General features: G+C 50.0%; 1 protein-coding gene and 2 non-coding genes across 7 annotated transcripts in view; 2 read left to right on the top strand and 1 right to left on the bottom strand.

Moving 5' to 3' along the window:
• The first annotated feature begins 14312 nt into the window (after positions 1-14312).
• TRNAP-UGG (transfer RNA proline (anticodon UGG)) lies at positions 14313-14384 on the top strand. Its single transcript has one exon. It is a non-coding gene; the product is annotated as a tRNA-Pro (tRNA).
• Positions 14385-14645: 261 nt separating this feature from the next.
• TRNAL-AAG (transfer RNA leucine (anticodon AAG)) lies at positions 14646-14727 on the bottom strand. The gene has a single exon. It is a non-coding gene; the product is annotated as a tRNA-Leu (tRNA).
• A 596-nt stretch (positions 14728-15323) lies between these two features.
• The window catches only part of CTC1 (CST telomere replication complex component 1), a 30013-nt gene continuing 18374 nt past the window's right edge, over positions 15324-26962 (top strand). For 3 of the 5 annotated variants that reach the window (XM_073654462.1, XM_073654460.1, XM_073654459.1), the window contains exons 1-8: positions 15324-15455; positions 15525-15646; positions 20189-20447; positions 20560-20759; positions 22758-22893; positions 26023-26310; positions 26480-26608; positions 26686-26912. In XM_073654462.1, coding sequence (XP_073510563.1) covers positions 15435-15455; positions 15525-15646; positions 20189-20447; positions 20560-20759; positions 22758-22893; positions 26023-26310; positions 26480-26608; positions 26686-26912 — 1382 coding nt within the window. In that variant the 5' untranslated portion in view covers positions 15324-15434. Of the gene's footprint in view, positions 15456-15524; positions 15647-20188; positions 20448-20559; positions 20760-22757; positions 22894-26022; positions 26311-26479; positions 26609-26685; positions 26913-26962 lie in introns of those variants that run through there. The other 2 variants (XM_073654461.1, XM_073654463.1) reach the window with 2 other exon arrangements.

The following is a 26962-nucleotide window of genomic DNA, read 5'->3' as shown; positions in this document are numbered from 1 at the left end:
CAGTGATCTATACACACTAACACTGATCTATACACACTAACAGTGATCTATACACACTAACACTGATCTATACACATTAACACTGATCTATACACACTAACAGTGATCTATACACATTAACACTGATCTATACACACTAACACTGATCTATACACACTAACAGTGATCTATACACACTAACACTGATCTATACACACTAACAGTGATCTATACACACTAACACTGATCTATACACACTAACACTCATCTATACACACTAACACTCATCTAAACACACTAACACTGATCTATACACACTAACACTGATCTATACACACTAACACTGATCTATACACACTAACACTGATCTATACACACTAACACTGATCTATACACACTAACAGTGATCTATACACATTAACACTGATCTATACACACTAACACTGATCTATACACGCTAACACTTATCTATACACACTAACACTGATCTATACACACTAACACTCATCTATACACACTAACACTCATCTAAACACACTAACACTGATCTATACACACTAACACTGATCTATACACATTAACACTGATCTATACACACTAACACTGATCTATACACACTAACACTGATCTATACACACTAACACTGATCTATACACACTAACACTCATCTATACACACTAAAACTCATCTAAACACACTAACACTGATCTATACACACTAACACTGATCTATACACATTAACACTGATCTATACACACTAACACTGATCTATACACACTAACACTGATCTATACGCACTAACACTGATCTATACACACTAACACTGATCTATACGCACTAACAGTGATCTATACACATTAACACTGATCTATACACACTAACACTGATCTATACACACTAACACTGATCTATACACACTAACACTGATCTATACACACTAACACTTATCTATACACACTAACACTGATCTATACACACTAACACTCATCTATACGCAGTAACACTGATCTATACACACTAACACTGATCTATACACACTAACACTGATCTATACACACTAACACTTATCTATACACACTAACACTGATCTATACACACTAACACTCATCTATACACACTAACACTCATCTAAACACACTAACACTGATCTATACACACTAACACTGATCTATACACATTAACACTGATCTATACACACTAACACTGATCTATACACACTAACACTTATCTATACACACTAACACTCATCTATACACACTAACACTCATCTATACGCAGTAACACTGATCTATACACACTAACACTGATCTATACACACTAACACTGATCTATACACACTAACACTGATCTATACACACTAACACTGATCTATACACATTAACACTGATCTATACACGCTAACACTTATCTATACACACTAACACTGATCTATACACACTAACACTGATCTATACACATTAACACTGATCTATACACACTAACACTGATCTATACACACTAACACTGATCTATACACACTAACACTGATCTATACACACTAACACTGATCTATACACTAACACTGATCTATACGCACTAACACTGATCTATACACACTAACACTGATCTATACACATTAACACTGATCTATACACATTAACACTGATCTATACACATTAACACTGATCTATACACACTAACACTGATCTATACACACTAACACTGATCTATACACATTAACACTGATCTATACACACTAACACTGATCTATACACACTAACACTGATCTATACACACTAACACTGATCTATACACACTAACACTGATCTATACACACTAACAGTGATCTATACACACTAACACTGATCTATACACACTAACAGTGATCTATACACACTAACACTGATCTATACACACTAACAGTGATCTATACACACTAACACTGATCTATACACACTAACAGTGATCTATACACACTAACACTGATCTATACACATTAACACTGATCTATACACACTAACAGTGATCTATACACATTAACACTGATCTATACACACTAACACTGATCTATACACACTAACAGTGATCTATACACACTAACACTGATCTATACACACTAACAGTGATCTATACACACTAACACTGATCTATACACACTAACACTCATCTATACACACTAACACTCATCTAAACACACTAACACTGATCTATACACACTAACACTGATCTATACACACTAACACTGATCTATACACACTAACACTGATCTATACACACTAACACTGATCTATACACACTAACACTGATCTATACACACTAACAGTGATCTATACACATTAACACTGATCTATACACACTAACACTGATCTATACACGCTAACACTTATCTATACACACTAACACTGATCTATACACACTAACACTCATCTATACACACTAACACTCATCTAAACACACTAACACTGATCTATACACACTAACACTGATCTATACACATTAACACTGATCTATACACACTAACACTGATCTATACACACTAACACTGATCTATACACACTAACACTGATCTATACACACTAACACTCATCTATACACACTAAAACTCATCTAAACACACTAACACTGATCTATACACACTAACACTGATCTATACACATTAACACTGATCTATACACACTAACACTGATCTATACACACTAACACTGATCTATACGCACTAACACTGATCTATACACACTAACACTGATCTATACGCACTAACAGTGATCTATACACATTAACACTGATCTATACACACTAACACTGATCTATACACACTAACACTGATCTATACACACTAACACTGATCTATACACACTAACACTTATCTATACACACTAACACTGATCTATACACACTAACACTCATCTATACGCAGTAACACTGATCTATACACACTAACACTGATCTATACACACTAACACTGATCTATACACACTAACACTGATCTATACACATTAACACTGATCTATACACACTAACACTCATCTATACGCAGTAACACTGATCTATACACACTAACACTGATCTATACACACTAACACTGATCTATACACATTAACACTGATCTATACACACTAACACTGATCTATACACACTAACACTCATCTATACACATTAACACTGATCTATACACATTAACACTGATCTATACACATTAACACTGATCTATACACATTAACACTGATCTATACACACTAACACTGATCTATACACACTAACAGTGATCTATACACACTAACACTGATCTATACACACTAACACTGATCTATACACACTAACAGTAATCTATACACACTAACACTGATCTATACACACTAACACTGATCTATACACACTAACAGTGATCTATACACACTAACACTGATCTATACACATTAACACTGATCTATACACATTAACACTGATCTATACACACTAACAGTGATCTATACACACTAACACTGATCTATACACACTAACAGTGATCTATACACACTAACACTGATCTATACACACTAACACTGATCTATACACACTAACAGTGATCTATACACACTAACACTGATCTATACACACTAACAGTGATCTATACACACTAACACTGATCTATACACACTAACAGTGATCTATACACACTAACACTGATCTATACACACTAACAGTGATCTATACACACTAACACTGATCTATACACATTAACACTGATCTATACACACTAACAGTGATCTATACACATTAACACTGATCTATACACACTAACACTGATCTATACACACTAACAGTGATCTATACACACTAACACTGATCTATACACACTAACACTGATCTATACACACTAACACTCATCTATACACACTAACACTGATCTATACACACTAACACTTATCTAAACACACTAACACTGATCTATACACACTAACACTGATCTATACACACTAACACTGATCTATACACACTAACACTGATCTATACACACTAACACTGATCTATACACACTAACACTGATCTATACGCACTAACAGTGATCTATACACATTAACACTGATCTATACACACTAACACTGATCTATACACGCTAACACTTATCTATACACACTAACACTGATCTATACACACTAACACTCATCTATACACACTAACACTCATCTAAACACACTAACACTGATCTATACACATTAACACTGATCTATACACACTAACACTGATCTATACACACTAACACTGATCTATACACACTAACACTGATCTATACACACTAACACTGATCTATACACACTAACACTGATCTATACACACTAACACTGATCTATACACATTAACACTGATCTATACACACTAACACTGATCTATACACACTAACACTGATCTATACACACTAACACTGATCTATACACACTAACACTTATCTATACACACTAACACTGATCTATACACACTAACACTCATCTATACACACTAACACTCATCTAAACACACTAACACTGATCTATACACACTAACACTGATCTATACACATTAACACTGATCTATACACACTAACACTGATCTATACACACTAACACTGATCTATACACACTAACACTTATCTATACACACTAACACTGATCTATACACACTAACACTCATCTATACGCAGTAACACTGATCTATACACACTAACACTGATCTATACACACTAACACTGATCTATACACACTAACACTGATCTATACACATTAACACTGATCTATACACGCTAACACTTATCTATACACACTAACACTGATCTATACGCAGTAACACTGATCTATACACACTAACACTGATCTATACACATTAACACTGATCTATACACGCTAACACTTATCTATACACACTAACACTGATCTATACGCAGTAACACTGATCTATACACACTAACACTGATCTATACACACTAACACTCATCTATACGCAGTAACACTGATCTATACACACTAACACTGATCTATACGCAGTAACACTGATCTATACACACTAACACTGATCTATACACACTAACACTGATCTATACACATTAACACTGATCTATACGCACTAACACTGATCTATACACACTAACACTGATCTATACGCAGTAACACTGATCTATACACACTAACACTGATCTATACACACTAACACTGATCTATACACATTAACACTGATCTATACACACTAACACTGATCTATACACACTAACACTGATCTATACACACTAACACTGATCTATACACACTAACACTGATCTATACACACTAACACTGATCTATACACGCTAACACTGATCTATACGCACTAACACTGATCTATACACACTAACACTGATCTATACACACTAACACTGATCTATACACATTAACACTGATCTATACACATTAACACTGATCTATACACACTAACACTGATCTATACACACTAACACTGATCTATACACACTAACACTGATCTATACACACTAACACTGATCTATACACACTAACACTGATCTATACACATTAACACTGATCTATACACACTAACACTGATCTATACACATTAACACTGATCTATACACACTAGCACTGATCTATACACACTAACACTTATCTATACACACTAACACTGATCTATACACACTAACACTCATCTATACACACTAACACTGATCTATACACACTAACACTTATCTATACACACTAACACTGATCTATACACACTAACACTGATCTATACACACTAACACTGATCTATACACACTAACACTGATCTATACACACTAACACTGATCTATACACACTAACACTTATCTATACACACTAACACTGATCTATACACACTAACACTGATCTATACACACTAACACTGATCTATACACACTAACACTGATCTATACACACTAACACTGATCTATACACACTAACACTGATCTATACACACTAACACTGATCTATACACACTAACACTTATCTATACACACTAACACTGATCTATACGCACTAACACTCATCTAAACACACTAACACTGATCTATACACACTAACACTGATCTATACACACTAACACTGATCTATACACACTAACACTTATCTATACACACTAACACTGATCTATACACACTAACAGTGATCTATACACACTAACACTGATCTATACACACTAACACTGATCTATACACACTAACACTGATCTATACGCACTAACACTGATCTATACACATTAACACTGATCTATACACACTAACACTGATCTATACACACTAACACTGATCTATACGCACTAACACTGATCTATACACATTAACACTGATCTATACACACTAACACTGATCTATACACACTAACACTGATCTATACACACTAACACTGATCTATACACGCTAACACTGATCTATACACACTAACACTGATCTATACGCACTAACACTGATCTATACACACTAACACTGATCTATACACACTAACACTGATCTATACACACTAACACTGATCTATACACACTAACACTGATCTATACGCACTAACACTGATCTATACACACTAACACTGATCTAGTCTCACTGCATTGCTCAACCCTCTGTCTTGGACATTGCAGCAGTGTGCAGCTCCTCGCTGTTATCAGCCAGTCTAATAGCTGTTTCTCTGCAGAGTACAGGGAAGTGCCCATGCCCCCTCTCCTCAGGCCGGCTGTTCCTTACAGGGGGAGCAGCACTTAGTGTATGATATAATGACCCAGACGGGAGGGGGGAGCAGTGAAAGAGTAGATCCTGTCACACGGAATTACAAGGGTTAAAAAGATCACTGACCATCTCCTCTTTATAGTGTATGAATACAAAAAAAATGTATCTCCACGGTGTACCCCTTTAAGAGCTCCCTTCTGGCATCTTTGCTCCTCGAGGCCATGCCACTCAGTTACTTATGGCCAGTTTGATATTTTAGCGCTTGAAAGAAATATAAACTTTGAGAAAAACAAATGAAATAAAAGGGATAGAGATAAAATCCTACTTGAGACAATTAGTCTTCACAAAGGCCAAAGTATACGCGAAGCTAGGAAAAGTGTAATCATAAAAGATATACACTCTGTAGGGACTGTCTATGATCATATAAAGTTTATAGCCAATATATTTTACTATTGTATACATTACTTATGGATTTCCACAGTTTATGAAGCTCTAACTGCACTGCAAATAATAAGCAATAGACTTAGAGAATATTGGTAGTTTCACATCTGTTGTTCCCTATTTCAGTCTTTATGTATGAAATATCACCAGAACCTCCATCAGTACTTGTAAACATCACCAGAACCATCAGCAGTACAGGAATACATCACCATAACCACTATTAGTACATGAAAATATAAAAAGAACCACTGTCAGTAAATGAATTCAGTACTAGAACCACCGTTATTACATGAATACTTCACCAGAGCAAAGTTCAGTACATGAATGTAGCACCAGAACTATGTCACTACTTAAATACATCACCAGAACCACCATCAGTACATGATACTTCAAGCTTAGTACATTAATCAATGTATGCCAAGCATAGCTAAAATGATTTTATAAAAAGCATTTTCAAAGCAATCAGATCTCTAATATGGGTCATTCAGGTAAGTATAGATTCACATTTCTATCACCTGTATGCCAATATTAGAGGTCTGATAAGTCCCAGGGAGTGACAGACTCCCTTTAACGCTTCTAGTTTTATAACTTTCTGACTTTGCAGCATTTTTCCTGCCTAAGGCTATGTGCCCACGATGCTGAATTGATGCAGATTTTTCCTGAGCGTTTCTGTCTCTCCCTGGCAGAAAAAATGCATGTGGATTTTACATGCATTTTTTTCTGCCAGGGAGAAGCATTTTTTAGCGTTTTTGCATACATTTCCACATGCGTTTTTTTCAAGCGGTTTTCCAAGCGATTTTGAGCATCACTTGGAAAAGTGCTTGACAAGCTGGTCACACAATATAAATCCATGCAACCGGCATGGATCTATATTGTGTGACCAACTTAGATGCTTTAAATGCAGCATCAATAGTAAAAAAAAAAAAGAATTAAAACGTAAAAAATAAAAAAAAAACATTATACTTACCTCTCCGGCGGCCCCTGGTCTCCTCTCCGGTGGAGTCCTCTATCCTCGGAGTCCTGCGGTGTTCTGAAAGGACCTGCGGTAACATAATTTAATCAGCTGACAGGTTACGTGACCGCTGACGTCGGCGGTCGCGTGACCATCACATGCCTAAATGACGTCACCGCAGGTCCTTTCAGAACACCGCAGGACTCCGAGGATAGAGGACCCCACCGGAGAGGAGACCAGGGGCCGCCGGAGAGGTAAGTATAATGTTTTTTTTTATTTTTTACGTTTTAATTCTTTTTTCACTAATGGTACCTGAGTCGGCTGAGAGTCTCCTCTTCTCCAGACCCGGGTACCATCCGCGCATTGAACCGCATAACATCCGCATGTGCACATGTATACATGCGGATGTTATGCGGTTCAATACAAGTCAATGGCAGCGATTTTGCCGCGATTACACACAAGAAATGGTTGTGCTGCGGATTTTTTCGCCCAGCACATGCGGATTATCATTGGGGAACATGGCAGACAACTTAGCAAGCGTTTTTAATGCGTTTTCGCGGCGGAAATGCAGCTTGGGAAACGCATTAAATCTGCATCGTGGGCACACAGCCTAAGCCTTCAGCACAGTTCTGTTTTCTAGGGCAGGGTCTATAGACGCGCTCTCCCCGTATACAGACATTTCTGGTATATTGGTGTGTCGGCTCCTGGACGCCTTTCTACTCTGAGGAACAATGACAGTAAAGTGGTGTCACAAGACTAGAAAGTCCCATCAGTGGGGAAAAAACGTCATGGGAGCGGCAGATGGTAACTATGTAGACGGAGGGCAGATGGTAACTATGTAGACGGAGGCATGAAGATCAAGTATCAAGATTCTGCTACATAGTAACATTTTTCTTAAAGGGACAGTTCTTCTTTTTTTTCTTTTTCTTTTTCTTCTCCTGTAGATTATTGTATCATCCATAAAGGAATAACCTATTGATTGCAGTGAAACCGGTGGGGGGCTCCCGCGTCTCTCCAGATTACATTTTAGGAGAAGGATTAAGGCCAGACAGTTACATCAATTTTCCTGCTAAGAACACATGATCTCTGGGTGAAGCGGAGTGTGCGTGTATGTGGTGGGCCTGAGAGAAACAGCATTCGGCTGACCGATCCCGCACTTGTCAGACATCTAAGGTGAATAGACAGAAATGCGGCTACTCGTGGCAGTAGCCAAGCTACTGGGGGATGCAGAGGGGACAGTTTCCCTGGGCCCCCTGCTCAAAGGGGCCTATCAGGAGCTATCGCTATCCTTAACTGTATCGGAGTGCACAGTATCTGTGGTAGGGCAAGGAGACATGTTCTCTCCGTCCTACCACTCTACTTTCTGTAGAGCACAGATCACTTTACGCCTGTGGTCTACAGAATGGCAGGTGGATGCAGGGACAGATGATCCAGCGCATGCACAGGGCGTCAGAGTCCCAGGGCGGTGATGTCATCAAGCCGCGCCGGGACTCTGATGTCAAGTGCGTGCAGTATACGATGTTTTTTTAATTTAATTAAAATGTGTGGTGTAACTGTGGGGGCATCATAGAGTATGGGGGCCCCACATTCATCTTGCGACCACCTGAAACTAGAAGATACCTTCTCAGGGTAGATCTTCACATTGGTCTCAGCCTGGATACGTCCTTCAGGCGGGAGGTTTTTAAGAAACCGCCCATTGGAATCATCACCTGTCGGAGAGGATGGCAACAGTGGCAACCCAGCTGGAAGCACAGGAACCAGACACCCCTCGTGGCATGACGTTTCCCATCAAAGCATCTCACCGGACTTCCAATCTAGCACAGGCTCATGGGCTCTCAGCCATGGAAGACCTAAGAGAAGGGGGTGAAAAAGGTCAGCCAACACATAGAAAGCAATTTTCTCCGAAAGGAGTGCTCCTATCTGAAGCTCTACAAGTTCAGTGAGGACTTGAATGACTTCAGGTAGGTCCTTCCCTTCAATGGATGACACTCTCAGCGGGTTCTGAAGGCGTCAAACAGCAATATGATACCGGTCCATCACTGCTTGGTGTAAGAAATTTCCCGCCGAACCGGAGTCAAGAATGGTTGTTTCGTTGAACCGAATATCTCCACAGGACACGGATACATTCAAAGTCAGAGGTGAAGAATCTCCTCTCTCACCTAGGGAAGCTTCACCCACAGGCCCTAGGTTTAGGAGTTTAGACCTCTTAGGACAGTCATGAAAAAAGTGCTCCGTGCTACTGCAGCCGAAGCTCAATCCCTTGGCATGACCATCCTCAGGCTGCCGCTCTGCCAGCCTAACACGATTGACCTGCATTTGTTCTGCGAGTATGGCTGTTTCTGGAGGCTGAGGAAAGAGCGGTCTTTGGAAATATGGAGCCAGGAGAGCCAGTTTCCTTTCATGCGTCACCTCTTTGGCTCGCTCTTGAAACCTGAGGTCGATTCGGATTGCCAGGGAGATTAATTCGTCTAAAGAGGCCGGGATGTCACGTCCAGCCAACTCGTCCTTGATCCTTCCGGATAATCCATCCCAGAAGGCGGCTACCAAAGCTTCGTCATTCCATCCAAGTTTGGAAGACAAGGTGCAGTACTGGACGGCATACTGGCTGACAGACAATTCTCCCTGACGTAGTCTGAGCAGGGAGGATGCAGTGGAGGAAGCATGACCGGGTTCATCGAAGACCTTTCGAAAGGCCACTAGGAAGGCCTGTAGGTCCATGGTCAGACTGTGCAGTTTAGGGATAGAAGACAGAACTGCCACTGGGACAGGTTCAGACTGTGCAGTTTCTGGATAGCAGACAGGTGCAGACACACAGGTCTCAGGAAATGGTTCAGGTACTGCCGATGTGACCGATGTGATATGCAAACGCGGCTTCAGGGTAACTTATAACCTACACAGGACTACAGGGACAGTACAGGATAGGGTATAACTATAATGGACTAACGAGGGGGAATTTTCAACATACAGTTGCACACACCAACACCAGTAACACTAAACTATAGGGGTTGCTCAGGCACCTCCCTACTGGGGAGGGTCCCTTTCATATAAGATGCCTCCCAGCTATTTGGTAGCTGGGGGCATTTACCGTATGCATGCAGTGTGCACTAAGAAAGGAGGAAGAGAAGCGCAGGGATTCTGCCGCGGCTGGAGAAGTGAGTACATTGGCGTCCCCGCATGGAAGCAGAAGGGGAACCATGTGGGGGCATGTACATAAATACATCACCAGAGCCATCAACAGTACATAAAAACAGCACCAGAACCATAATCAGTAAATGAATAGGCCACTAGAACCACTATCAGTAGATAAATGCATCACCAGAACCTCCATCAGTACATGAATACATCACAAGAACCACTGTCAGTAAATAAATACACCAGTACCATCATCAGTACATGCATGCATCACCAGAATCACCATCAGTACATGAATACATCACCAAGCTTAGTACAGCAGTCAATTGTAATGTCAAGTCAGGCCCATGTACATTTGCATCGCATGAACCTACAACTGCTAGGATATCCTTAACAATAGTAAGGAGATACTGGGAGTTGTTGTTATCAGATTTTGGATTATATAGGAACCACACTACTGATGAGACATAGTCAGTATCACCAAATAAACATCTACATCCAGGTACCTTATAGGTAACATCTTCTCTGATTGAGTCTTTTCTTTCCTTTCGTCTCCATCTTGTCCAGTCGCCATAATGACTTTTCACATCCACAGCTCGTCTCCACAGACTTCCCTCTCCTCCGATCTTCGGCAGCACAACCCCACATGGTGACCTTAAAAATAAGAGTGTTATTAAAATTTCCTCTGCATAAAAATATCTGTCCAGTGTCCATAGTATGACCTAAATAAGCCTCCTACGGCATATGGCCTCAACACCGTCTTCCCTTATTAGCTACACCCACCACACTGTCTGCCCTTATGAGCTACACCCACCACACTGTCTGCCTAAATTAGCTATAACCGCCCCACTGTCTGCCATTATCAGCTATAACCGCCACTCCATCTGCTAGTATGAACCACGGCCTATACCACGGCCGTCCCCTCTCTAGTTTTCCCTTACACTCTCTTTAGCTCTACACTGCCCCCCCATGCTAACCTCTCTCCATACAGTGCCCCCATTTCATGCTGCCCCCTCTCCATATTCATACTGTGCCCCTTTTTCACAATGTCGTCATCCTGCCCACCACGTTGTCCTCTCCAAACTATACCCCCTCCTCACACTGTCCTCCTACACAGTAAGATGTTCACCACAGCCCCCCATTATAAGGACCCCAACAGCACCCAATACAGTATGGTCACCCTCCTGTTATTGTCCCCACAGCCTCTCTTGTAATGTCCCCATAGCCAGCCCCCTCTTTTAATGTCGCCACAGCCAGCCCCCTCTTGTAATGTCCCCACATCGAGCCCCTTTTGTAATGTCCCCCAAGCATGCACCTCTTATGACCCCATAGCCAGCCCTTGTTATGTCCCCATAGTTAGCCCCTTATGTCCCCATAGCTAGCCCGTTATATTCCCATAGCCAGCCCCTTATGTCTCCATAGCCAGCCCCACTTGTAATGTCCCCATAGCCAGCCCCTCTTATAATGTCCCCATAGCCAGCCCCTCTTATAATGTCCCCATGGCCAGCCCCTCTTATAATGTCTCCATAACCAGCCCCTCTTATAATGTCCCCATAACCAGCCCCTCTTATAATGTCCCCATAACCATCCCGTTTTATAATGTCCCCATAACCAGCCCCTCTTATAATGTCTCCATAACCAGCCCATCTTATAATGTCCCCATAGCCAGCCCCTCTTATAATGTCTCCATAACCAGCCCCTCTTATAATGTCCCCATAACCAGCCCCTCTTATAATGTCCCCATAACCATCCCGTCTTATAATGTCCCCATAACCAGCCCCTCTTATAATGTCTCCATAACCAGCCCCTCTTATAATGTCCCCATAACCAGCCCGTCTTATAATGTCCCCATAACCAGCCCCTCTTATAATGTCTCCATAGCCAGCCCCTCTTATAATGTCCCCATAACCAGCCTGTCTTATAATGTCCCCATAACCAGCCCCTCTTATAATGTCTACATAACCAGCCCCTCTTATAATGTCCCCATAACCAGCCCGTCTTATAATGTCCCCATAACCAGCCCCTCTTATAATGTCCCCATAGCCAGTCCCTTATGTCCCCATAGCCAGCCCCTCTTATAATATCCCCATAGCCAGCCCCTTATGTCCCCATAGCCAGCCCCTCTTATAATGTCCCCATAGCCAGCCCCTTATGTCCCCATAGCCAGCCTCTCTTGGAATGTCCCCACAGGCTCTAGGTCTAATAGCCTCCATTCGTTAGGAAAATAATAAAAAAAAATGAAAAAAAAAGCTTATACTCACCTAATCCAGGCTTCTGCGCAGCACCGGCTCCTCTTCCATCTGGTGCAGCACCGGCTCCTCTTCCATCTGGTGCAGCACCGGCTCCTCTTCCATCTGGTGCAGCACCGGCTCCTCTTCCATCTGGTGCAGCACCGGCTCCTCTTCCATCTGGTGCAGCACCGGCTCCTCTTCCTTCTGGTGCAGCACCGGCTCCTCTTCCATCTGGTGCAGCACCGGCTCCTCTTCCATCTGGTGCAGCACCGGCTCCTCTTCCATCTGGTGCAGCACCGGCTCCTCTTCCATCTGGTGCAGCACCGGCTCCTCTTCCATCTGGTGCAGCAGTGGGCGCTGGACAGTGTAATGACATCACTGCATCCTCAGGAGAAGCTCCTCTACTCCTGTCCTGGGCAGTGGCGACACCAATTGTGTCTTACAGATGCAAATACAATTGAGTGCAGGGAGGGAGCAATGGCCGCAGCCCAGGTAGAGAGAGGGGTGAGTGGCATCTGTGACTGACACCGCTGTGTGCATGTGTCCTGTCTGTCACCGTGCTGAATGCCTGCGGCCAGAGGAAGATGACGGGCAGCCGCAGGCATTCAGCAATGTCAGGGACTTTTTTTTTTCTCTCCCAAATGTGCCCCCCTCGGGTAGGCAGGAGGCAGTACCCTAGGCAGGTGCCTAGATTGCCTACCCCTCGTCCTGACCCTGATCAGGGATGCCACTCAGAAGTGCCCCCAATGAACTGAACCCCCAGCTGCGCCTCTGCCTGTACCGGAGGGGTCAGATGTGATCCAGGTCTCCAGACTGAGGGGACTGCGGCCATTTATTCACTGACCTATAAGCAAAGGAAATGGTAATAGACCGAGGCTGAAAAGGCGCGTTAGAAATCACCACGGCAGAGAACTGTTCAGCTGGCTCGTTGGTCTAGGGGTATGATTCTCGCTTTGGGTGCGAGAGGTCCCGGGTTCAAATCCCGGACGAGCCCTATATATTTTTTATTTTTTTTTTTTCTTCTCTATAAAGTGATAGTTAAAATAATTAAATAGTAATTACTCCGTGATAGTATAACATCAATTTTTAGGGAGAAACTTAAGCATTTTCTTATTTATAAAAATGTAATAAAAATGAATGCAAAAACATTATAAATGGCGCGGATGTTGCAGAGTCTGAATGTGACTGTGCACAGAGGAAATACATAATAAAAAGGAAATTTAGGAGAATAAAAGAACAAAAAAAAAAAATGTCCTGGCAGCGGTGGGATTCGAACCCACGCCCCCGAAGAGACTGGAGCCTTAATCCAGCGCCTTAGACCGCTCGGCCACGCTACCCTGGTGTTCAGAGGAGACTCAGACCGGTGTCATGGTGGGAGGCAGACAGTGATGACAGTTCTGGGGGATTTTATTGTTATTATTTTATTCTACCTTATAATAAACGCAGAAGGAGCCGCAGGTTCTCGGTTTATCTCGGGTTGTACCATGTGAACCCGTGCAGTCGCACCATGAAGGTGATAGGAAGCAGATCTGCTGGGTCTGAGCTGCTGTAATTCCCCAAAATTTCATTCTTTGCCTATTCTCAGCACCATTTCTCCTGCTCTTTAATGTTTTCGAGGTACTGTGAACTGGATGCACTTCATATCTTGGTCACCAGGTGGCAGTAGAGTAGATGTCTTCGTGGGTGTAATTGCATAGTTTTAACACCAGGTGGCGATTAGGTTTCATTGTAATTGTGAGATAACTGTAATTCATACCTATGAACACAAGGTGGCGAGCATTTCCTCTTTTTCAGGGCACAGTAAAATAGTTGTAGTTTATATATCCGGACACCAGGTGGCGAGCGTTCCCAAGTTACTGCTCTACTGACGCAGCAGAGAATGCAGTTCATATTTTCTACCGCTTGATGGCGACGTTACTACAGAAGAGCACTTCCGCCAGTAAATGATGCCTGATGAAGTCGTCATTTCCGGGGTTTGTTGCCAGGACTTCCTGAGATTTGTAAAGCATGGAGTGAAGTTGGGGCAGTGAAGTGCCTGGTTGCCATGGAGATTCAGGGGTCTCAGGTGGGCTTCAGGCTGTGATGGGAGGAGATGCTGGTTGTCAGCAGATCCTGACTCTTTTTCTGGTTGCAGGAAACCTCCTGGCTGCAGGCGGCGGAAAAACATATCGAGGAGCAGCTGAGAGCAGGGGACGAAGCGAAGGAGCTGATCCCCTGTGTGCGGACACGGAGCCCCCGACTGCCACTCAGCTACAGGTACGGCCCTAGAGGAGCGGAGCCCCCGACTGCCACTCAGCTACAGGTACGGCCCTAGAGGAGCGGAGCCCCCGACTGCCACTCAGCTACAGGTACAGCCCTAGAGGAGCAGAGCCCCCGACTGCCACTCAGCTACAGGTACGGCCCTAGAGGAGCGGAGCCCCCGACTGCCACTCAGCTACAGGTACGGCCCTAGAGGAGCGGAGCCCCCGACTGCCACTCAGCTACAGGTACGGCCCTAGAGGAGCAGAGCCCCCGACTGCCACTCAGCTACAGGTACGGCCCTAGAGAGCGGAGCCCCCGACTGCCACTCAGCTACAGGTACGGCCCTAGAGGAGCGGAGCCCCCGACTGCCACTCAGCTACAGGTACGGCCCTAGAGGAGCAGAGCCCCCGACTGCCACTCAGCTACAGGTACGGCCCTAGAGAGCGGAGCCCCCGACTGCCACTCAGCTACAGGTACGGCCCTAGAGGAGCGGAGCCCCCGACTGCCACTCAGCTACAGGTACGGCCCTAGAGGAGCAGAGCCCCCGACTGCCACTCAGCTACAGGTACGGCCCTAGAGGAGCGGAGCCCCCGACTGCCACTCAGCTACAGGTACGGCCCTAGAGGAGCGGAGCCCCCGACTGCCACTCAGCTACAGGTACGGCCCTAGAGGAGCAGAGCCCCCGACTGCCACTCAGCTACAGGTACGGCCCTAGAGAGCGGAGCCCCCGACTGCCACTCAGCTACAGGTACGGCCCTAGAGGAGCGGAGCCCCCGACTGCCACTCAGCTACAGGTACGGCCCTAGAGGAGCAGAGCCCCCGACTGCCACTCAGCTACAGGTACGGCCCTAGAGAGCGGAGCCCCCGACTGCCACTCAGCTACAGGTACGGCCCTAGAGGAGCGGAGCCCCCGACTGCCACTCAGCTACAGGTACGGCCCTAGAGGAGCGGAGCCCACGACTGCCACTCAGCTACAGGTACGGCCCTAGAGGAGCGGAGCCCACGACTGCCACTCAGCTACAGGTACGGCCCTAGAGGAGCGGAGCCCCCGACTGCCACTCAGCTACAGGTACGGCCCTAGAGGAGCGGAGCCCCCGACTGCCACTCAGCTACAGGTACGGCCCTAGAGGAGCGGAGCCCCCGACTGCCACTCAGCTACAGGTACGGCCCTAGAGGAGCGGAGCCCCCGACTGCCACTCAGCTACAGGTACGGCCCTAGAGGAGCGGAGCCCACGACTGCCACTCAGCTACAGGTACGGCCCTAGAGGAGCGGAGCCCACGACTGCCACTCAGCTACAGGTACGGCCCTAGAGGAGCGGAGCCCCCGACTGCCACTCAGCTACAGGTACGGCCCTAGAGGAGCGGAGCCCCCGACTGCCACTCAGCTACAGGTACGGCCCTAGAGGAGCGGAGCCCCCGACTGCCACTCAGCTACAGGTACGGCCCTAGAGGAGCGGAGCCCCCGACTGCCACTCAGCTACAGGTACGGCCCTAGAGGAGCGGAGCCCCCGACTGCCACTCAGCTACAGGTACGGCCCTAGAGGAGCGGAGCCCCCGACTGCCACTCAGCTACAGGTACGGCCCTAGAGGAGCGGAGCCCCCGACTGCCACTCAGCTACAGGTACAGCCCTAGAGGAGCGGAGCCCCCGACTGCCACTCAGCTACAGGTACGGCCCTAGAGGCGCAGAGCCCCCTTACTGCCACTCAGCTACAGGTACTACCCTAGAGGAGCAGAGCCCCCTTACTGCCACTCAGCTACAGGTACGGCCCTAGAGGAGCAGAGCCTCCGACTGCCACTCAGCTACAGGTACGGCCCTAGAGGCGCGGAGCCCCGACTGCCACTCAGCTACAGGTACGGCCCTAGAGGCGCAGAGCCCCCTTACTGCCACTCAGCTACAGGTACTACCCTAGAGGAGCAGAGCCCCCGACTGCCACTCAGCTACAGGTACGGCCCTAGAGGAGCAGAGCCTCCGACTGCCACTCAGCTACAGGTACGGCCTTAGAGGCGCGGAGCCCCCGACTGCCAATCAGCTACAGGTACGGCCCTAGAGGAGCAGAGCCCCCTTACTGCCACTCAGCTACAGGTACGGCCCTAGAGGAGCAGAGCCCCCTTACTGCCACTCAGCTACAGGTACGGGCCTAGAGGCGCGGAGCCTCCAACTGCCGCACAGCTACAGGTACGACCCTAGAGGCGCAGAGCCCCCTTACTGCCACTCAGCTACAGGTACGGCCCTAGAGGTGCGGAGCCCCCGACTGCCACTCAGCTACAGGTACGGCCCTAGAGGAGCAGAGCCCCCGACTGCCGCTCAGCTACAGGTACGGCCCTAGAGGCGCGGAGCCCCCGACTGCCGCTCAGCTACAGGTACGGCCCTAGAGGCGCGGAGCCCCCGACTGCCACTCAGGTACAGGTACGGGGCTAGAGGCGCGGAGCCCCCGACTGCTGCTCAGCTACAGGTACGGGCCTAGAGGCGCGGAGCCTCCAACTGCCGCACAGCTACAGGTACGACCCTAGAGGCGCAGAGCCCCCTTACTGCCACTCAGCTACAGGTACGGCCCTAGAGGTGCGGAGCCCCCGACTGCCACTCAGCTACAGGTACGGCCCTAGAGGAGCAGAGCCCCCGACTGCCGCTCAGCTACAGGTACGGCCCTAGAGGCGCGGAGCCCCCGACTGCCGCTCAGCTACAGGTACGGCCCTAGAGGCGCGGAGCCCCCGACTGCCGCTCAGCTACAGGTACGGGCCTAGAGGCGCGGAGCCCCCGACTGCCGCTCAGCTACAGGTACGGGCCTAGAGGCGCGGAGCCCCCGACTGCCACTCAGGTACAGGTACGGGGCTAGAGGCGCGGAGCCCCCGACTGCTGCTCAGCTACAGGTACGGGCCTAGAGGCGCGGAGCCTCCAACTGCCGCACAGCTACAGGTACGACCCTAGAGGCGCAGAGCCCCCTTACTGCCACTCAGCTACAGGTACAGCCCTAGAGGTGCGGAGCCCCCGACTGCCACTCAGCTACAGGTACGGCCCTAGAGGAGCAGAGCCCCCGACTGCCGCTCAGCTACAGGTACGGCCCTAGAGGCGCGGAGCCCCCGACTGCCGCTCAGCTACAGGTACGGCCCTAGAGGCGCGGAGCCCCCGACTGCCGCTCAGCTACAGGTACGGCCCTAGAGGCGCGGAGCCCCCGACTGCCGCTCAGCTACAGGTACGGCCCTAGAGGCGCGGAGCCCCCGACTGCCACTCAGCTACAGGTACGGCCCTAGAGGCGCGGAGCCCCCGACTGCCGCTCAGCTACAGGTATGGACCTAGAGGCGCGGAGCCCCTGACTGCCGCTCAGCTACAGGTACGGCCCTAGAGGAGCGGAGCCCCCGACTGCCACTCAGCTACAGGTACGGCCCTAGAGGCGCGGAGCCCCCGACTGCCACTCAGCTACAGGTACGGCCCCAGAGGCGCGGAGCCCCCGACTGCCACTCAGCTACAGGTACGGCCCTAGAGGCGCAGAGCCCCCTTAGTGCCACTTAGCTACAGGTACGGCCCTAGAGGAGCGGAGCCCCTGACTGCTACTCAGGTACAGGTACGGGCCTAGAGGAGCGGAGCCCCCGACTGCCACTCAGCTACAGGTACGGCCCTAGAGGAGCGGAGCCCCCGACTGCCACTCAGGTACAGGTACGGGCCTAGAGGAGCGGAGCCCCCGACTGCCACTCAGGTACAGGTACGACCCTAGAGGCGTGGAGCCCCCGACTGCCACTCAGCTACAGGTACGGGCCTAGAGGCGCGGAGCCCCCGACTGCCACTCAGGTACAGGTACGGGGCTAGAGGCGCGGAGCCCCCGACTGCTGCTCAGCTACAGGTACGGGCCTAGAGGCGCGGAGCCTCCGACTGCCGCACAGCTACAGGTACGACCCTAGAGGCGCGGAGCCCCCGACTGCCGCTCAGCTACAGGTACGACCCTAGAGACGCGGAGCCCCCGACTGCCGCTCAGGTACAGGTACGACCCTAGAGACGCGGAGCCCCCGACTGCCGCTCAGGTACAGGTACGAGCCTAGAGGTGCGGAGCCCCCGACTGCCGCTCAGCCGGAGGTACTTCCCTAGAGGCGCGGAGTCCTTGACTGCCGCTCAGCCGGAGGTACGTCCCTAGAGGCGCGGAGCCATTGACTGCCGCTCAGCCTGAGGTACGTCCCTAGAGGCGCGGAGCCCCCGACTGCCGCTCAGCCGGAGGTATGGCCCTAGAGGCGCGGAGCCCCCGACTGGCGCTCAGCTGGACGTACGGCCCTAGAGGCGCGGAGCCCCCGACTGGCGCTCAGCTGGACGTACGGCCCTAGAGGCGCGGAGCCCCCGACTGGCGCTCAGCTGGACGTACGGCCCTAGAGGCGCGGAGCCCCCGACTGCCGCTCAGCCGGAGGTATGGCCCTAGAGGCGCGGAGCCCCCGACTGCTGCCACGCCGGGGGTGGCGAAGTTCCCAGCAACGGTCCCCGGGGGTGCTTTTTGTGTTGCAGTGCTCTGTCTGTCCTGTAGGGGACAGTGTGTAGTGATTGTGTTTTGCCTGTGTGACTTTCTCTTTTCTTGCAGTTTCACCCCTATCTCGCAGCTTCTCGCCCTTCAGCACTCCCCCTGCGTCTCCCTCCTGGGTTGGGACACTGAGCAGTTCCAGCAGTGGAGCCGCGAGGGGTTGAGGCACGGGACAGGATCGGGTGGTGCGCCCCCCACCATACTTCCTCGGGCACGTCTCCTCCTGGTTGGGTACATCACAGACCAGTCCACTGATGGGAGCAGGGAGCACGATGGGAACCTTTACATCCGAGATGCCGGCGGCTGTGTGCCATGTGAGGTGAAATGCCACAGACGTCACTGACGACCCATAACCCTGCGGTATCTGAGAATACCATGAGAGGGCGCCGCTCCTCAGCAGTGATACATTTGCAATCATTGTTTCTCTACAGATATCTCGGTTTGATTGCTCCTGTCTGGGCTCACTGCACTTCTTCCCCTGCTGGACTTTTATCCCAACTCATCAGACAGGAGGCTATGTGGAGGTCCTGTCCCCCCCGATCCCTGTTATCCGGCCCAAGGTCCCAACAGAAGTCCCAGTAGATTCCTCATCTATCACTCCTGAGTCTGCATTTCTGCTTCTAGGTGACGGGTAATGAACCTCTTCTTCTGACAGTCCTGCCACCTCTTTCCTCTTCTCCTCACATCCTGCAGCTTCTCTCCTCTTCTCCTCTTGCAGCTTCTCTCCTCTTCTCCTCCTGCAGCTTCTCTCCTCTTCTCCTCCTGCAGCTTCTCTCCTCTTCTCCTCCTGCAGCTCTTCTCCTCCTGCAGCTTGTCTCCTCTTCTCCTCCTGCAGCTTCTCTCCTCTTCTCCTGCAGCTTCTCTCCTCTTCTCCTCCTGCAGCTTCTCTCCTCTTCTCCTCCTGCAGCTTCTCTCCTCTTCTCCTCCTGCAGCTCTTCTCCTCCTGCAGCTTGTCTCCTCTTCTCCTCCTGCAGCTTCTCTCCTCTTCTCCTCCTGCAGCTTCTCTCCTCTTCTCCTCCTGCAGCTTCTCTCCTCTTCTCCTCCTGCAGCTTTTCTCCTCTTCTCCTCCTGCAGCTTTTCTCCTCCTGCAGCTTGTCTCCTCTTCTCCTCCTGCAGCTTGTCTCCTCTTCTCCTCCTGCAGCTTGTCTCCTCTTCTCCTCCTGCAGCTTGTCTCCTCTTCTCCTCCTGCAGCTTGTCTCCTCTTCTCCTCCTGCAGCTTGTCTCCTCTTCTCCTCCTGCAGCTTCTCTCCTCTTCTCCTCCTGCAGCTTCTCTCCTCTTCTCCTCCTGCAGCTTTTCTCCTCTTCTCCTCCTGCAGCTTTTCTCCTCTTCTCCTCCTGCAGCTTTTCTCCTCCTGCAGCTTTTCTCCTCTTCTCCTCCTGCAGCTTGTCTCCTCTTCTCCTCCTGCAGCTTGTCTCCTCTTCTCCTCCTGCAGCTTCTCTCCTCTTCTCCTCCTGCAGCTTCTCTCCTCTTCTCCTCCTGCAGCTTGTCTCCTCTTCTCCTCCTGCAGCTTCTCTCCTCTTCTCCTCCTGCAGCTTGTCTCCTCTTCTCCTCCTGCAGCTTGTCTCCTCTTCTCCTTCAGCTTGTCTCCTCTTCTCCTCCTGCAGCTTGTCTCCTCTTCTCCTCCTGCAGCTTGTCTCCTCTTCTCCTCCTGCAGCTTGTCTCCTCTTCTCCTCCTGCAGCTTGTCTCCTCTTCTTCTCCTGCAGTTTGTCTCCTCTTCTTCTCCTGCAGTTTGTCTCCTCTTCTCCTCCTGCAGCTTGTCTCCTCTTCTCCTCCTGCAGCTTGTCTCCTCTTCTCCTCCTGCAGCTTGTCTCCTCTTCTCCTCCTGCAGCTTGTCTCCTCTTCTCCTCCTGCAGCTTGTCTCCTCTTCTCCTCCTGCAGCTTGTCTCCTCTTCTCCTCCTGCAGCTTGTCTCCTCTTCTCCTCCTGCAGCTTGTCTCCTCTTCTCCTCCTGCAGCTTGTCTCCTCTTCTCCTCCTGCAGCTTGTCTCCTCTTCTCCTCCTGCAGCTTGTCTCCTCTTCTCCTCCTGCAGCTTGTCTCCTCTTCTCCTCCTGCAGCTTTTCTCCTCTTCTCCTCCTGCAGCTTGTCTCTTCTCCTCCTGCAGCTTGTCTCCTCTTCTTCTCCTCCTGCAGCTTGTCTCCTCTTCTTCTCCTCCTGCAGCTTGTCTCCTCTTCTCCTCCTGCAGCTTGTCTCCTCTTCTCCTCCTGCAGCTTGTCTCCTCTTCTCCTCCTGCAGCTTGTCTCCTCTTCTCCTCCTGCAGCTTGTCTCCTCTTCTCCTCCTGCAGCTTGTCTCCTCTTCTCCTCCTGCAGCTTGTCTCCTCTTCTCCTCCTCCTGCAGCTTGTCTCCTCTTCTCCTCCTCCTGCAGCTTGTCTCCTCTTCTCCTCCTCCTGCAGCTTGTCTCCTCTTCTTCTCCTCCTGCAGCTTGTCTCCTCTTCTCCTCCTGCAGCTTGTCTCCTCTTCTCCTCCTGCAGCTTGTCTCCTCTTCTCCTCCTGCAGCTTGTCTCCTCTTCTCCTCCTGCAGCTTGTCTCCTCTTCTCCTCCTGCCCTCCTGCAGCTTCTCTCCCCATTATATTTCCTGTATCCATCCTCCGTATCCCCATGGCTCATATGACTTCTCTCTTCTTCTGCAGCCATCATAATCGTGGAGCCCGAGTGTCAGTAACCGGTCACCTGTCGTCGGTCACATCACTGGTCACCATCCGGAGCAAAACCTTTTTCTTCTTCTTCCTTCAAGATTCAAAACAGTCCATACCTGTGATCGTACATGTGAGTGATAGCTGTACCACCCTGCAGGGGGAGGAGACTCATAGCTCCTCCTGTCTGTATCACCCTGCAGGGGGAGGAGACTCATAGCTCCTCCTGTCTGTATCACCCTGCAGGGGGAGGAGACTCATAGCTCCTCCTGTCTGTATCACCCTGCAGAGGGAGGAGACTCATAGCTCCTCCTATCTGTACCACCCTGCAGGGGGAGGAGACTCATAGCCCCTCCTATCTGTACCACCCTGCAGGGGGCGGAGACTCATAGCTCCTCCTGTCTGTATCACCCTGCAGAGGGAGGAGACTCATAGCTCCTCCTATCTGTATCACCCTACAGGCTGAGGAGACTCATAGCTCCTCCTGTCTGTATCACCCTGCAGGGGGAGGAGACTCATAGCTCCTCCTGTCTGTATCACCCTGCAGGGGGAGGAGACTCATAGCTCCTCCTATCTGTACCACCCTGCAGGGGGAGGAGACTCATAGCCCCTCCTATCTGTATCACCCTGCAGGGGGCAGAGACTCATAGCTCCTCCTATCTGTACCACCCTGCAGAGGGAGGAGACTCATAGCTCCTCCTATCTGTATCACCCTACAGGGGGAGGAAACTCATAGCTCCTCCTATCTGTACCACCCTGCAGGGGGAGGAGACTCATAGCTCCTCCTGTCTGTATCACCCTGCAGGGGGAGGAGACTCATAGCCCCTCCTATCTGTATCACCCTGCAGGGGGCAGAGACTCATAGCTCCTCCTATCTGTACCACCCTGCAGAGGGAGGAGACTCATAACTCCTCCTATCTGTATCACCCTACAGGGGGAGGAGACTCATAGCTCCTCCTGTCTGTATCACCCTGCAGGGGGAGGAGACTCACAGCTCCTCCTATCTGTATCACCCTGCAGGGGAAGGAGACTCCTAGCTCCTCCTGTCTGTATCACCCTGCAGGGGGAGGAGACTCATAGCTCCTCCTGTCTGTACCACCCTGCAGGGGGAGGAGACTCATAGCTCCTCCTGTCTGTACCACCCTACAGGGGGAGGAGACTCATAGCTCCTCCTGTCTGTACCACCCTGCAGGGGGAGGAGACTCATAGCCCCTCCTATCTGTATCACCCTGCAGGGGGCGGAGACTCATAGCCCCTCCTATCTGTATCACCCTGCAGGGGGCAGAGACTCATAGCTCCTCCTGTCTGTATCACCCTACAGGGGGAGGAGACTCATAGCTCCTCCTGTCTGTATCACCCTACAGGGGGAGGAGACTCATAGCTCCTCCTGTCTGTATCACCCTACAGGGGGAGGAGACTCATAGCTCCTCCTGTCTGTATCACCCTGCAGGGGGAGGAGACTCATAACTCCTCCTGTCTGTATCACCCTGCAGGGGGAGGAGACTCATAGCTCCTCCTGTCTGTACCACCCTGCAGGGGGAGGAGACTCATAGCTCCTCCTGTCTGTATCACCCTACAGGGGGAGGAGACTCATAGCTCCTCCTGTCTGTACCACCCTGCAGGGGGAGGAGACTCATAGCTCCTCCTGTCTGTACCACCCTGCAGGGGGAGGAGACTCATAGCTCCTCCTGTCTGTATCACCCTGCAGGGGGAGGAGACTCATAGCTCCTCCTGTCTGTACCACCCTGCAGGGGGCGGAGACTCATAGCTCCTCCTGTCTGTACCACCCTGCAGGGGGAGGAGACTCATAGCTCCTCCTGTCTGTATCACCCTGCAGGGGGAGGAGACTCATAGTTCCTGCTGTCTGTATCACCCTGCAGAGGGAGGAGACTCATAGCTCCTCCTGTCTGTATCACCCTGCAGGGGGAGGAGACTCATAGCTCCTCCTGTCTGTATCACCCTACAGGGGGAGGAGACTCATAGCTCCTCCTGTCTGTATCACCCTACAGGGTGAGGAGACTCATAGCTCCTCCTGTCTGTATCACCCTACAGGGGGAGGAGACTCATAGCTCCTCCTGTCTGTACCACCCTGCAGGGGGAGGAGACTCATAGCTCCTCCTGTCTGTACCACCCTGCAGGGGGAGGAGACTCATAGCTCCTCCTGTCTGTATCACCCTGCAGGGGGAGGAGACTCATAGCTCCTCCTGTCTGTATCACCCTGCAGGGGGAGGAGACTCATAACTCCTCCTGTCTGTATCACCCTGCAGGGGGAGGAGACTCATAGCTCCTCCTGTCTGTACCACCCTGCAGGGGGAGGAGACTCATAGCTCCTCCTGTCTGTATCACCCTACAGGGGGAGGAGACTCATAGCTCCTCCTGTCTGTACCACCCTGCAGGGGGAGGAGACTCATAGCTCCTCCTGTCTGTACCACCCTGCAGGGGGAGGAGACTCATAGCTCCTCCTGTCTGTACCACCCTGCAGGGGGCGGAGACTCATAGCTCCTCCTGTCTGTACCACCCTGCAGGGGGAGGAGACTCATAGCTCCTCCTGTCTGTATCACCCTGCAGGGGGAGGAGACTCATAGCTCCTGCTGTCTGTATCACCCTGCAGAGGGAGGAGACTCATAGCTCCTCCTGTCTGTATCACCCTGCAGGGGGAGGAGACTCATAGCTCCTCCTGTCTGTACCACCCTGCAGGGGGAGGAGACTCATAGCTCCTCCTGTCTGTATCACCCTACAGGGGGAGGAGACTCATAGCTCCTCCTGTCTGTACCACCCTGCAGGGGGAGGAGACTCATAGCTCCTCCTGTCTGTACCACCCTGCAGGGGGAGGAGACTCATAGCTCCTCCTGTCTGTACCACCCTGCAGGGGGCGGAGACTCATAGCTCCTCCTGTCTGTACCACCCTGCAGGGGGAGGAGACTCATAGCTCCTCCTGTCTGTATCACCCTGCAGGGGGAGGAGACTCATAGCTCCTGCTGTCTGTATCACCCTGCAGAGGGAGGAGACTCATAGCTCCTCCTGTCTGTATCACCCTGCAGGGGGAGGAGACTCATAGCTCCTCCTGTCTGTATCACCCTACAGGGGGAGGAGACTCATAGCTCCTCCTGTCTGTATCACCCTACAGGGGGAGGAGACTCATAGCTCCTCCTGTCTGTATCACCCTACAGGGGGAGGAGACTCATAGCTCCTCCTGTCTGTATCACCCTGCAGGAGGCGGAGTCTCCTGTCACCTCCATTTCCTTATGTCTCTGTTTTGCAGGTTCCCGCCAAGCTCTTTTGGTTTCAGGTATTGGAGGTCGGCGAGACGTATGAAGTCACCTCGCTTTCCTTGTCGTCGCTCCGCGGGTCACCTCGGCGGGTGTTCTCTGTGACCTCCTCTTCCCTTGTCACCCCGCGCCCCCCACTTTCTCCATCTTGTTCCTCTACTCCCGTTATGGAGAATTCAGAAGAACTGACAGAACCAAGTGAGACAAAAGCGCCTGATCGTGGCCCCCATGAACGAGGGACGGGAAAGCGAAGTAAAGAATCCAAGACGTTAACCTACAAGGTGAGGAGCGAGGGTGGGACTTGCTGGGAGTTGTTGTCCATGGCGCACTTGATGTAGTACATGTCTTCGGTCTCTAGTGAGCGCTGATGAGCTCTCCAGTCGTATTGCACAGATTAGCGGTACCCGGCAGCTGCTCCTCCTCCGTGGTGACTCCTGTTCTCTCTCTCAGGGGGTTGTCACACGGGTGCTGAATGCCCCCGCGGGCTTGTATGAGCTGGACAGGGCGCTGCTCCTCTGCACGGCGTACACCCAGCTGCAGAACGGAGGGCGAGGGCTGAGAGTTGGCGCCAGGGTGGAGGTGAGGTGACGGCACGGAGGGGGAATGTAAGTGGCCGTCCTGCTGCCCCCGCTCATTGCTTCTGCCCCGGTGTTTAGGTCTGTGACGCCCACCTGCAGCAGTCGCCCAGCCCTCTCTTCCCCTCGCTTGTCCTCTCCTGCTGTCTCAGGAGCCGGGTCCGAATCTGTGACTTCTCCCGTCTTGAAGCCCCGTGCACCCCGCTCTCCGGATCCGGGAACCTGTACCTCCACTTGCTGTTCCGCTATCGCCTGCGGCTGCCGGAGTTCCTGTGGACGTGTGATGTCATCGACAAGCTGCAGGAGAAGTGAGCAGGGGAGCGGGGCCTGGCGACCTCGGGGGATCGGGTAGGAGTAA

Source organism: Phyllobates terribilis, unplaced genomic scaffold, assembly GCF_046119375.1.
Source record: "Phyllobates terribilis strain yellow unplaced genomic scaffold, ASM4611937v1 Scaffold_11__3_contigs__length_659146591, whole genome shotgun sequence".
In the NCBI taxonomy this organism is placed as follows: Eukaryota; Metazoa; Chordata; class Amphibia; order Anura; family Dendrobatidae; genus Phyllobates; species Phyllobates terribilis.
This window is presented reverse-complemented; position numbering and strand designations above follow the sequence as displayed.